The following is a 13,022-nucleotide window of genomic DNA, read 5'->3' on the forward strand; positions in this document are numbered from 1 at the left end:
AACAAATCATGATTCATCCAGGGGGTATCCCCTTGATATCTTGGGCATTGAATGATTTTGAGAGGTACTGAAACCGAGATAGAAAACTCCTCAAAAGAAAGACTTCTCTCCTTCGCTCAAGTGACTTGCGTCCACATCAGTCCTGAGCAGCGTCTCCTCAGCCAACACAGGTGTACTTCCTTCACCAAATAGCCTCCACTGCGCAGGAGCTGGGATGCCAAAGTAAACAGCCGAAAGGATACTCCAAGCTCGCAACGGCTTTCCGCTGGTGAAGATGCGTCCAAACAACTTCCCGAAAGTCGGTACCGCCCCCAGCGGTGCCAGCAGACCGTCCATGTATTTCACAAACTCGACGTTCAAGGCGTGCCTATCCGAGTCGATCATATGCTTCTTCCGCCAACCCCTCAACGTGCGGATCTCCCGCATCATCTCCTCTTCCCCAGGCAACTTCACGCTTCCCTTGATGACAGCGGCAATGTATCGGGCTTGCGCCTCGGAGACCGGCGTCACGGGTCCGGCTTGCTCGGTCTGGCCCATGACATACAGGTCTTTCCAAGTGGGCGGTACGATGGACTTGTACAAGTCCACGTGCGGGGCTGGCGCCTCCTTGCTGGCCAGCGCGCCTGGAGGGAGGTATGGTTGGTCGACGATGTGGTATCCGGTGGCGAGAATGACGACGTCGGCGTCGAGAGAGTCTCCATTCTCAAGGATGACGCCGGTCTCGGTGAAGGAGGCGATCGTAGTACGACGCAGGGAGAAAACACCGGTCTGTAGCTTCTCGATGAAGTCGCTTCGAATGGTGGCGTTCTGCGCCATGAGTCCGTGGTCTGGCTGAAGCTCCGGTGGCATCTTGCCCTGGGCATGGTTGAGTATCTTCTCGAAGAGCCATTCCTGGACGCTTGCGGGAAGCCATATCTGACTGCTACGGCCTTTGAGACTGGGTCAGTAGAGGATCCCATCACGGGTTTGAGATATGGAAAGAGAAAGACGTACTGTCCCACGCCTCTGTGGGTTTACCCAGCACAAATCGAGGCAAAACCCAAGCACCTCGACGATTGACGATCGTGAGCTCTTTTGCCAGCGGGCCAACTTCACAAGCAACGTCGATGGCCGAGGACCCAAGACCGACAAGGATGACCTTCTTGCCCTCGTAGGCGCTCGGCTTGCGATAGGAACGACTGTGTAGCACTTCACCCTTGAAATACTCCCTTCCCTTGTATTCAGGGATGAAGGGCTTGCTGATAATGCCAGTTCCGCAGATAAGAGCATCAAACGTGTGCACTTCCTCCCCGTTGCCATCTTTCTCACCTCCTCTGCGGACCCTCACCTCCCAGCCGCCCTCCTTACGAGGCGCGCATCCCACTACGGTCGTCTCGTAGCGGATGTGCTTCTCGAGAGCAAAGTGCGTCGCGTACTCGTTCAAGTATCGTAGATGCAGCTTGTGGGAATAGTAAATCGGGTACCGTGCCGGATCAATCGGAAAATCACTATACCCCGTGGTCAACCGGCAGGAGTTGAGCATTACACCGGGGTACATGCCGGAGCTCGTCTCGGCACTCGGATCCGGGTTGTATAGCCAGAGCCCGCCGAGCGCTGGTGCGCGCTCGAAGCACAACACTTCCAGGCCTGCTGCGAGGCATTCTTTGATAGCGACGAGACCGCTAGGCCCTAGGCGTTCATTAGCGTCTCACTTCGTTGATGAGGGAGGGCCCCTTTACCTGCGCCGATGACGGCGACGCGCTTGCTTGCAGATTCCATCCTTGGCGGATATTTGGCACGAACACGAGGATCGTCGGAGAAGCAACGTGGATCGCGATGATAGTTTGCAATGCCCTGGGGCAACGGATGTATCCAACTTATCTGGTTTCGCGTTCAAAGGAAGAACTTATGCTGGAATTCCCCCCTGATTGCACTACTCTTTTGTATTGTCGTTAAGTGCTGACGGGCGTCCAGCTAGCGTATCCCATTGGAGCCATCCCTGCTCGTGTAAGCACGAATAATGGTGCCTGCAAACCCTAGAGTGGTGGTCAGCATTGTGATTGAGGATTGAAGGATTGCCAGCAGAGCATTAGTGGAGAGATATACTCTAGTGATGAGCTGTCAAACCAATTTCCTGGGTCAGCAGTTATATGCACGTTGACTTTCACTTCCGGAACGGATATCAGCCACCACTCCCATCATCCTAGACCAGTTACCGCCTGCCCAAAGCATGAAGCCTCTGGAGCGCACTCAAGCTCTAGGCTAAATGAGACAGGCATTCTAACGATATCCAGGCATGCCAGGGCCGTGTCAAGGCTTCGATTCATATTTACAAATATGGAAGAGTTTGCATAAAAGTTGATCATATCGCTTCCAACGTCTTGGAGATCTATGAGTCTATCGTAATCACTACAGCTGCAGCATCTATCGTGTTCGGTAAGGACTGTGTTTTTCTTCTCCCTTACTGACCAGCAAGGAACCCATTGATGTTTGCGGTGATATCAACCAGCGGCCACTGCGTTCGGTTGCCAGCCAGCGTTCCCGCGACCTTGGCATCCCCAAAGTACTCCGTCACGGAGTAGACGCTGCCACCAATCTGCACAGTCGTCACAGTCGAGCCTCCATCGGCCAAGTATGCGTTGGGCACGGTTCCGATGACAGCAGCAGACTTCCATTTGGCATCGGCCGAGTGCAGGACCACCGTTCCCTTTTCGTTGTCAGAGACGAGGATGACGGTTCCGTTGTACCGAGCTGGGATCGAAACGCCGTCGAGCGCCGCGCCGATGGTGTCCGCCGAGGTGAGAGGGACTCGGACCGGTGTTGAGGCCGTGGCGTTGGTGGTGTCGAACCGGTAGAGTTGGCCGTCCGAGCTATCGGCAACGAGGAGCGCCTTTCCGTCGGGGGAGGAGACGAGTCCGGAGAGTCCATGGATGGAGTGGTTGGCCGGCGACTTGAGGTACCACGGGACGGCCTCGGAGCCGTCAGGGCTGACGCGGATGATGCTGCTGGGGAACGTGCCGAGGGCGTACGTGGTGCCGTCGGGGCCGTGAGCCGTGTCCTGGAAGCCGCCGTACACGCCACCAGTGACCTCGGTCAGGTTGCGCTGCCATAGCACCTGCTTCTTGGTGAGGTCGTACTTGACGAGGATGTTGTCGCCCGTGATGTTCTGGCCGCCAGTGTCGAAGGCGGAGCCGGCGTCGATGATGATGGAGAGGCGGTCGAGGGGGTCGACGCGGACGCCGCTAGAGTGCAGTTCGGGGTTGAAGCTCAGGCCTGGGATCTCGATGGTCTGGATTTCGGACGTGGTAGGGTTCCAGGCAGCGACGCTGGCGTTGTATAGGACACTATTAGGGATTAGTTTATGGCACTTTTTCCGTCGATGTTGAAGGTCTCTTGGTATGTATTTGGGGAACCTTGCCTGAAGTAGGCCACACAGCGCTTGGTGTCGAAGTCTGCATTCTCAGGGTACAGCTGGAACGAGTTGACGGTCTGATTCCCGGTCACCTGGGCGCAGGCCGTAGTAGCGTTATGATACTTTGTCGGGCAAGCTTGGATAACTGGCAAGGCCAGCAAAGGCAGAACGAGGGTGAGAAGTCTGGACATGGTAATGACAGTTTGTAGTATTGTCAACGAAAGTCAGTTGTTGGTGATGGTATCTAGAGCTCTTCCTGTCTAACTGCGGACATTGTGAAGCTTATATCCTCCCCTCTTGGTCTATCAAGTTGCCCTTCACCACTTACAAATGCAAAGGACTTTACGGATACAAAATCCGCAGCACGTCAGCGCTCACCAATTCATTTCTTCGCGATGCTACGGCTGGGACCGAAGAGGCCCCGCATCCCTGGGTATGCCCCGGCACGGCAGTGTGAGGTGACTCGTGCGCGCGCGCGGTCCGAATGGAGACAAGCAGAATGCTTTTTCAGCCCTACGGATCCAAAGAGCATCCGACGGGAGCTAATTTCTGTTAAACTCTTCATTATCTTCATGTCCAGCAATCTCTACAGATTCAACGTAGATCCCGCACTACGGATGCTACGTGACAAGCCAAATTCCCTGTCAGCCTTTGAATCAATTCCTTTACAATTGCTAAGACCGTAGAGAGTCGGGCTGCTTGAGAGTAACTTTGTTTGCAGAACATGATGACGATCACTATCATAGACGCAACCCCAGGACGACCATGCATGGAAGATTTCTAATACTTCTTGTTTGCAAAATACCCTATTGAGCAGCCTCGAGGCTTGTGTAAAGTCCTTACTAGCCACTTTGGGAGAAAATATCCAGGTATTGGCGACCCACCCATAGTAGCATATTGTTAGTCAAGGCAGAAAAGGGGAGCAACACCCTTCTTAACCTTCTTCTGGTAGGTTTCAAAGATGGCGAAGCAGGCTTGGATGATGTGATCTGTGCTCAACTCAAGTTCCATGGTAGCGCATCACGTCCGGAAAAATTATTGTCTATGTGCATGGCTGTGCAACTCGTGTTAGTTTTCAAGTAGGTAATGCCAACGTCGGCTCCGATCAGCGACTACGGAAACCGGTTCCCGAGGGCTGCGGAGAGCGCGTGGATTGCTGAGCCAGGAATCGTACACCGTGTGGGAAGAACTGTGCTCCCGATACCACCTGTCATAGCTCTTTCACTTGAGAGAAACTTCCAGAGGTGCTATTACGATAGTCGACAGGCATTGGACATATCTTTCTCCGAAGCAAACGACTCTCCAGCCTCCGGAGCCCAGCGAAAGCAGCCCCACTCTCGGCTTGTTGCCTGGTTCACGGATCCACTCGGACCGGGCAGCTCGGCAAAAGGGGCCTGCCGGAGCGGGATGCCGCAGCCTGCAACCTACATTAGTATCTTACTGCCTTGTGTCACATTAAATGATGGGGCGTAGGCTAGACTGATCGCACACACGATGTCATTATTGCATTATCATACAAGCTCTCAAGGGGAACAAAGAGGTGCTCGTTGTTAGGTGAGCCACCAAACATCTACCGGGAGACTGCTTTGGTTCGGCCAGACCATCCCTTTTACTAAACGAGGCTGCAAATCAAACATTACAAAACGTTGACAAGGCAACGTCACTTCTCCACGAGGCAACGCAGGGAGCCTTATGTAATGTAAGACTATTACATCTCCAGATTAGATAGCCGACCGGCCTCATCGGCAATAAACTACCATCAAGCCCGTGTCGCTCTGCCGAGATCAGCTCAGCAGCAGCGACAGTTGCAAGCGTCAACCAGATATCACATGATACCGCGTCTTGTACACAGCACCACATGGGGCTAAGGTGAATCCCCGTCGTCCAAGTAAACACAACTTCGCAGGAAAGCAAAACTGCTTACGGTCGCTCCAACACCAAGAGGCGGAGGCCGTTTATTGGGCCAGTGACCAAAGACAGCCGCCGGCTCGGCACCAAGCATCTGTGAGGCTCTAACTCTCGAATACGAACGCCAACAAACGGCTCTGCTCCAATAGGCGCTGCCGTCTTATCCCCGGCGTCATCGCACAAAAGACGTTCCCCCCTCGTTGTACATGTATTTGATCTGGAGACGCATTTTGTCTCTTTTGCCAGAAGAAGAAGCACACAAATGATAGCCAAGCAGAGGCTGTGCAGTGTGCATAGCATCTCATGTACCTCTATCCCACAGAACTCAACCTGTCACTCGTCCATTCTGGCTGTCTTAGACAACCACCCCCACACTTTCTTTTCTCTCCCGTTTGCCCCTGATCTCTCGTTCGCACAGCGATGTCTCTTATCAGCCCAGAAGCCCCCCAAAGAGCGCCACGGCCGCCAACCTAGTGAACCATTCACCCACCTGAAGAAGAAAGTTAGACAAAAGAGTCCGGTACAAGTGCCCCTAACCTCGAAAACTTGTGGTGCTTGCTGTCATTCAGTGCCCAATTTTATCCAGTATCTAAACGAGAGACATGTCAGATCCGCTAAGCTCAAAGCCGAGACATGCTAATGTCCTGGAACACGGCGCAACGGGGTTCATCACCGGGCGAAGAATAGGAGACGTGAACCCGAGGAGCGAAAGGAAGAAGCGGCAAGGAGGCGAAATCGCTTTTTTGCGCGAAATGAGTCAGATTGGCACTCCTCAAAGGCGCATTACATACACACTGTATAATGAGTGCATCACGCACGTACGAGTTAGAGCATCTCCTAACGCGTTGATCGACCAACAGCTGCTGTGCGACGAGGCGTGCCGGGTAGCCTTGTTCGCCCCCTCTCTCAACTTATTCAAGCGCTCGGAAGGGCGGCATGTGGTTTTGTGAGAGGAAGATGCTCTAGGGTAGTACTGCCGCGGTGACACGGCATCATGCCAGGCAGGACAAAAACAAACGGTGAAGCAGAACACTCTACGTGGATGACGCCGCAGCATGTTAGCTGTGACTTGGACCAAGACATGAGCTCATGATGTTGTGGCAGCTTTCGTGGGATTGTCGAGCAGACTCCGGTACAGATGCAAATGATACGCATCACTCACACCACGCTAAACCATGTAGGCAAACGTCTCAATTTATCAGTCATTCAGGAAGTCAACTATAGGGCCACAAAATTGGTGTAAATGTTCATTATCGATTCAATGATTACTGCATCTGTGGTGAATATATGACAGTCCGGAAGGATAAGAGATTTTGTCCAAAAATGCCCCGCGCAAGAAGAGAGTAGCAAAACAAGCCGTCCATGCAAATCAAATGCCGCCCCGCGCCATGAAAGCCCCTTCTAGATTTCCCATTACACCATTAACCGACCCCCTGGGAACTCGTTTTGTGGTATACTCTTGTGACCAGACTTTTATGACAATGTCCTTTAGTTGTAGTTGACGTACTCCTGCGGTGTGACGGGCCAGGCATCGATACCATCCTGGATGATGACGGACATGCCGCCCATCATGTGGTTCTGGATGTGGCAATGAAGCAACCAGGGACCCGGGTTGTCGACGAGGTACCGGACAGCCATCCAGGTAGGCTGGCTGATGGCGTTGGGCGTCGCGAATGCGTCCCTGCGAGGAGGGTCGACCAAGTTCCAGAGGGTGCCGTTGGCGGCGACGGCCTCCTCAATGGTGTTCCAGGTGAAGTTACCGGTGCCGGAGCCGAGCAGGAACATCTTGTTGCCGTGCTTGTGGATGGGGTGAGGGGGTTGGGGCGGGGCCGTGGCCTGGAAGACCATGTCGACCCAGGTGCCGTTCTTGGTGGAGACGACGGTGGGGTCGTTCTCGGCGGCGAGGACGCCGAAGAGGACGGGAGAGTCGTTCTCGTAGTCGGCGGGGAGGAGGAAGTTATCGTTCAGGGCCCAGAAGTAGGAGCCACCCTCGCTGCGCATCTCAAACTTGTGCAGGACGCTGGCAGTCTGAGGAATGGCGATGGGAGGGAAGGGCTTGGCGAGAGCCTGGCGGAAGACACGAACATCCTTGGAGGTTGGCTTGCCGTTGTCGGCGACCCAGGGAGTAGAGGCGACGATGGTGGGCTCGGGCTGTCCCTTCTCACGCCACTGGAGGAGAGCGGTACCGCTGAGCATCTGGGTGGCGATGACGGAGGCAGCGCGGATGGTGAAGTCGCCCTGCTGCTTGTACTTGACGAGGACGGAGTAGCGGTCACCGTTGGCGACGGGGATAGCCTCAACTTCCTGGGGAGTGACATAGGCACCGTCCATGGCGTAAACCCACATGGAGTGGTTGTCGATGGAGAACATGGCGGTGTGGAGGCCGTAGGCACCAACGAGATCAAAGGCAACCCACTTCTCAGTGTCACAGTTGCTCTTCTCGACCTTGAAAGTCTCGAGGCCACCATCGCTAGGCTGGCAGCCATCAAAGACTCCGGCAGGAACCTTGCTCAGATCACCTTGGCCACGGGCAATGACAGCAGCGGGGATGCATCTAGATAGTGTTAGCGAGACTCGTGTTTGTGGAAGGCAGCGCGGGGGTGTGACTTACGCCTTGTCAGTCATGCGGGCACCAGCAACGTTGGCGAGGACGTCCTTGCGCTCTTGTGTCAGAAGGGCATCAATCTGCTCGGGGGTGCGGCAGATGACGCTGCCCTTGCCGTTGAACAGGAAGGAGTCGTAGCAGGAGAACTGAATGTCGGCGGCCTTGGACAGGTCGTGAACTTCCTCGGAGATCATGTGGCGGTGGTCGGCGAGCAGGAGAGGAACGACCTTCTTCTCGGCCTGCTCCATGGCGTGAATAGCGGCGCTGTCGGAGGAGATCTGGCTGAAGGGCTTTTGGTGGGAGGCGGCGGGGTGGATGGTGATGGCTCCGTAGAGACCATCCTCAATGAGTCCCTCGTAGTGGGCGTGGTACCAGTAAGCACCATACTGAGTGGCCTTCCACTTGTACTCGAAGCTCTTGCCGGGCTGGATAGGCTTCTGGGTGAGGCCGGGAACACCATCGGACCAGGGGGTGTTCAACTGCTCAATACCTACAGGCATATTAGTCACCAGTCGAATGTTGGATCAAGAGATCAGTCTCAGCTTACCGTGGTAGTGGACAGTTGTGGCGTAGGGCAGGTTGTTGTTGACCTTGATGGTAACATCATCTCCCTCAGTGATCTCAATCCTCGGTCCAGTGAACTGCTTGTTCACCAGAATCATCTTCCTCTCGAATCCATCGGGCGAGGCGGTCTCCCAAGTGAGATCCAAAGTGAAGCTCTTCGCATCGGCGATGGCTCCCAGCGCCAATGCCAGGGTAGGAAGAATGTAGCGTAAAACCGACATTGTGAACAGCTGTGTAAGAACTAAAGAAATTAGAACAAGTGAATGGATAGGATCCTAGTTGAGATCCAGAAGGATAATGAGCTGGTGTCCTCTGAAAAAAGATTGATTTCAACGGGCGGAGGGAAGATCATGATATATACGGAAGAGACACGGAGACGCACTCGCTCTCTCCATGCCTAGTCCGCCGCCGGGAGCACAAGCCAAGGGTGATCTGCCGTCTGCCGTGGCGCGGTCCTCTACACTGGGGTGTGAGGTATCGAAGGAGGTCGAGGTTCAAGGCGGAGGACAAGCATGAGCAGCAGCAGCAGCATGTGCAGCGTATGCAGCGTCTGCATTGCAGCAGCAGCAAGCAGTAGCAGTATCAGAGAGAACGCCAGCCGTTCCTCGCTCGCTGATCCGGCTCTCAATCTCATGGCTCACAGACCAGACCTCAGACCCAATCAAGCCGAGTCATTTGTCGTTCTAGTCGCGGGAGGTGCGTAGCCCGGGTCAAAGCCATGAACATCCATCTGCAATCTTAGCCACGTTGTAATCCATCGTCGCCATCATGATGCAGCGCGGGTTGGTTCTAGTCGCTCCTGTCTTTGCTCCCACAATCTCTTTGACTTCCTGGGCAAAAGCTAACGGTGTACTCAGCTGGCCGAAGGGTCCGTGTTTTCTTTACCTGCGCGCCGCGCGACGAGCTAGACCTTGAGAGTGGAGGAACGGCGAGGATCAAGCGGCTGAAGTGGATGATGTCAGCATATCGAGAATAACAAAAGATGAATGAAAAAAGAAACAACAAAAGTAAAAGCGGAAACTATTAGACGGGGGGCGCGGAAAAAAGGCATTGGGCTCTGCGAGAACCCAGCAAAACAATATCCTGGCCGTCGATCTTCTCGATAAGCTGCTCCGTCACGCCCGTATTGGTTCCTGGCTTACTACAACGGCCCGCACAACTCGAAAGCGTACCGGGTAACAAAGGAGATCAGAACGGGACCAGATGCTAAGCAGGGGTAAGAACTTCTCCCCGTTGTGTGGGAAAGGCCCCATTTCTTCCACTGTGAATCTGTTGGTTTGGGTGGGTAGACTTTCGAGGTTGGCGCAACGCCAATGCAGCCAGTCCGGCCACCATGCCGGTTGCAATTTCAGATTATACCCCCGGGATCACAATGGCCAGACAAGTGGCTTGAACTGGCTAGCTGTCGTTGAAATTGACCGGGCGCGCGGACCGTCTTAGTTCCCCTCCAACGCCAACGAGGAAAAGCTAACAGCACATCTCAGGCACCGTCGACGCCTTTGCCCATCAAAATAGTTCAAGCCGAGAGAAGCTCAATGCGCCACACCATAACGCTCCTCCTGAACCTCAGGAACACCCGACTCTCTCAAGCTCACTTCCAGCCCTTTCCCCAACGTCCATGCACAATGCACAACTCTGGCATCGGTGTTCCGCCTTCTCTATTTACGGCTACCCGTTTGATGGGGGAGGGGGCAAGCAGGCAAGCCTTGGAACTACCCCATTGCTTCTAATCTGGCGTAGCTAGGCGTCCAGAGTGCTGCCAAATCCGCTTCTCTACTGCTGCTTGCCATTGATTCAGCGCCAAAGAGCTATCCGCAGCCACAAGGTGACTCGCCGGATAATCACCGTAAGTCAGGCTCACACACTTAGTGCTGTGCAAATGAAGCAGGGGTTCTGAACCGTTGATAGGGCGCGAGGTGGTGGCGAGCTTGAAAAGAAGAAGCGTTCATAGACGCGCCTCTGTGTCACCAGAAACACACCACACGTAGTCACGCCTCCAAGTCAAGACAGCCAAGTCTTGACTGCAGGCGTCTTAGTTACCACAAATCTTTTTTTGATTTTGCTTCGTGGTTGTATTAGGCATGGCCTGATGTTTCAACAACCGGGAAACATCCGCAGGCTTCTCCAGATTGCCAGGAACGTAGACCTGGACGGGGAATCTAGACGGGCGAACGCGTCGCCACGTGCCCAGACCTTTCCGAAGCAGCTTGCGCAGCTTCTCTCTTCTTTCGCCGTTGCAGTGGGGGAAACGCATGGCGTGGAAGGACAACGCTGTGCCTTTCCACTGCGCAGAGAGTGCTCCGGTACATGATGCGGCCGCCTTGAGGGAAACTCCGGACGACCTGATCACGGCCTGCCCCCTCTTGTGGAATATGCCCTCTTCGGCGAGGCACATGAACCTGGTAACACCGACAGAGTGGCTCGTTAAGACCAGCGGCTAGGGTTCATCCGAATGGAACAAAGATGTCGCTATCTCAGATGACGCGTTCTCTGGCCGTACGCCATTAACGAATGATTACGGATGACTGTTTACCTCAACATCTTTCAAATGCACCAGTTAAGAGTACAGCCATGCTCACTCGAGTTTTTATGATGAACAATGACCGTCACTCTGGTGGTGCAATCAGTCTGTCCTTCTACTTCTGTCGCAACATCCCATTTCCAAGGGTCCATGTCGGACGTCAAGCTTGACAGGACCACGAAGCCGGCCGCTGAGTTCGGTCTGCGGACAGTAACCCTTCAAGCCCTTCCCCATCTTGTGGGTCTGCCGAGCAGAGATCCGTGTCCTGGTTTGTGTCCTGGTTCGGACGATGGCCCTCCCAGACTGGCCCGGGGTCGGTCAGCTACACCATTTTGAGGAAGAGGCTGACAAGTACGATTAGCATCGAAACAAGCCAAGGCATGCGGCTTCCATTCCTTTTCTTGATCATCTATCAGCCGTAGAAGCACACAGATCTATACCAAATTTCGGAATGTGGCGCGCAAAACCATGCTGCTTCTATTTGAGTTCTCGGGTCTGGAGCAAGGCTGGACTTCTATCTCTAGAATGCCCTTCTATTATCGTCCAGCAGATTGTGAGAAAGAGGCCGTTGGCGGCCTCACTCATACGAGATGTGCTCTTGCACACCAAGTCTAGATCGATCGAGAACCTCGGGGAGGCGACGGCGTTGGCTCTCGGGCAGGCAACCGTGCACCCTGGGGAAGTTGATAGAGAACCTCGAAAGAAGAACGAGTCGTGTCCTGCCAGGGTCTTAAGACTCTCCGCTTGATTCTACTTTCCATGAAAAAGATCAGTATCACAGTTAACACAGTACATTGCAAGAGCCCTCCAAGGTTTCGGCTGAGCCAAATCAGCCCCAAAGACCTCTCAGCCGACTTGAGTCTCCTGCCACCAGATGCCGAGATATCCACGGTGTTCAAGCAAAAGCTAGAGGCAGGTCTGCGCGGTTCCCCGTCGATCCTCTTTTAGAGAGCAAGGTCCTACGAGTGGTCTGTTGACTGGAAGAAAACCCGGCCGAGTGGCCGCCTGCCGAGGGTTGCAGACTCCAGAGGAAGGAGAGGGGGGCTGCGAAGGCGAAGACGCACCGACGAAGTTCGAGTCCTTGTTGGCTGTTAGGGCGTTCGAGGTTTCTTAGCTCGGCTGCGAGCTTTAGTGTCGGCGAAAATCCCAGCAAGAGTTCGAGTTCCTGCATAATCACTCAGCAGCAGAAGCAAACGACGAGGTCGGATGCTTTGCAGGAACTCCCCAATGTGTGGATATGCGTACGCAGGTCCGGAAGGGCTGCATCCCAGCAATGATCCGTAGATGCATGCAGTGAACAGTACATTTGGGACTCGAGCACCTCACAAGGAATGCCAATGGTGGCCTTGGTAGAAGGCTCTTTGCTTGGCCCGTGGCTGGGTGCTCCTTCTGATGTTTCTCCAAGGAAGCCAAGGCTGGTGCTGCAGTCCTCTCGGGGTTCGTAGGTCGCTGGTATAGCCAAGTGCCGAGCAAAGCTGTGTGCTTTATCGATCCATTGCGTGGCCGTTTCAGCTGTCGGTCGCGAATTCGTCAGCTGAATAGACTATCTGGTTCCGGGTCTTTGGTTAAACTGGCGGCCGGTGGCGTCTCTATGCCCTCGAAGTGTTGATATGCCAGACTCCTCCCAAGCTGTTTTAGCTGTTGCTGGAAACCCTGAGAGGCAAAAGAATTTCCATCGCAGATATCTTGATGCATCTCTCGATGCATCGAGTAGTATCTTCCTAGTCACTTCAACGTTGCCAGAAGTCACCCTTAGATAAGCGGATCATGGACACTTCCCTCACCTCCCCAAGCTGCTGAGAGCTGTTGTAATAACGTCCCCATATCGATCGACTGGATTTATCATGGCGAAGCGTACGTCAAACAAAACCCTACGTTGAAGGCTCTCCGTTGCCTCCAACTCTGGCTCAACCGGTAATCAGTGCAAGACTGGAACGACGCAATCACTCAATATCTCAACCTCTTTGTTCGGACTATTGACGTCAGGATCTACCCTTCAACGTCTGAACTGAAGAGAATGAAAAAGCCTACCT

The 13,022-nt window shown here is 54.1% G+C and overlaps 3 protein-coding genes across 3 annotated transcripts; all 3 read right to left on the minus strand.

Annotated features, from left to right (window-relative positions):
* Positions 1–90: 90 nt before the first annotated feature.
* N0V96_011575 (uncharacterized protein) lies at positions 91–1,758 on the minus strand (the record flags this gene model as incomplete). The annotated part of the gene is made up of 3 exons (XM_053193597.2): positions 91–929; positions 994–1,668; positions 1,719–1,758. The coding sequence occupies 3 exons, from the start codon at positions 1,756–1,758 to the stop codon at positions 91–93; spliced, it is 1,554 nt and encodes a 517-aa protein (XP_053048915.1).
* Positions 1,759–2,440: 682 nt separating this feature from the next.
* N0V96_011576 (uncharacterized protein) lies at positions 2,441–3,777 on the minus strand (the record flags this gene model as incomplete). The annotated part of the gene is made up of 2 exons (XM_065759317.1): positions 2,441–3,323; positions 3,770–3,777. 2 exons carry the CDS (start codon positions 3,775–3,777, stop codon positions 2,441–2,443), a joined length of 891 nt encoding a protein of 296 aa, XP_065612039.1.
* Positions 3,778–6,787: 3,010 nt separating this feature from the next.
* Positions 6,788–8,689, minus strand: N0V96_011577 (uncharacterized protein; the record flags this gene model as incomplete). The annotated part of the gene is made up of 3 exons (XM_053193599.1): positions 6,788–7,853; positions 7,911–8,394; positions 8,452–8,689. The coding sequence occupies 3 exons, from the start codon at positions 8,687–8,689 to the stop codon at positions 6,788–6,790; spliced, it is 1,788 nt and encodes a 595-aa protein (XP_053048917.1).
* Positions 8,690–13,022: the final 4,333 nt, after the last annotated feature.

Source organism: Colletotrichum fioriniae (genome assembly GCF_027942845.1).
Source record: "Colletotrichum fioriniae strain IMI 355084 chromosome Unknown scaffold_18, whole genome shotgun sequence".
Lineage (NCBI taxonomy): Eukaryota > Fungi > Ascomycota > Sordariomycetes > Glomerellales > Glomerellaceae > Colletotrichum > Colletotrichum fioriniae.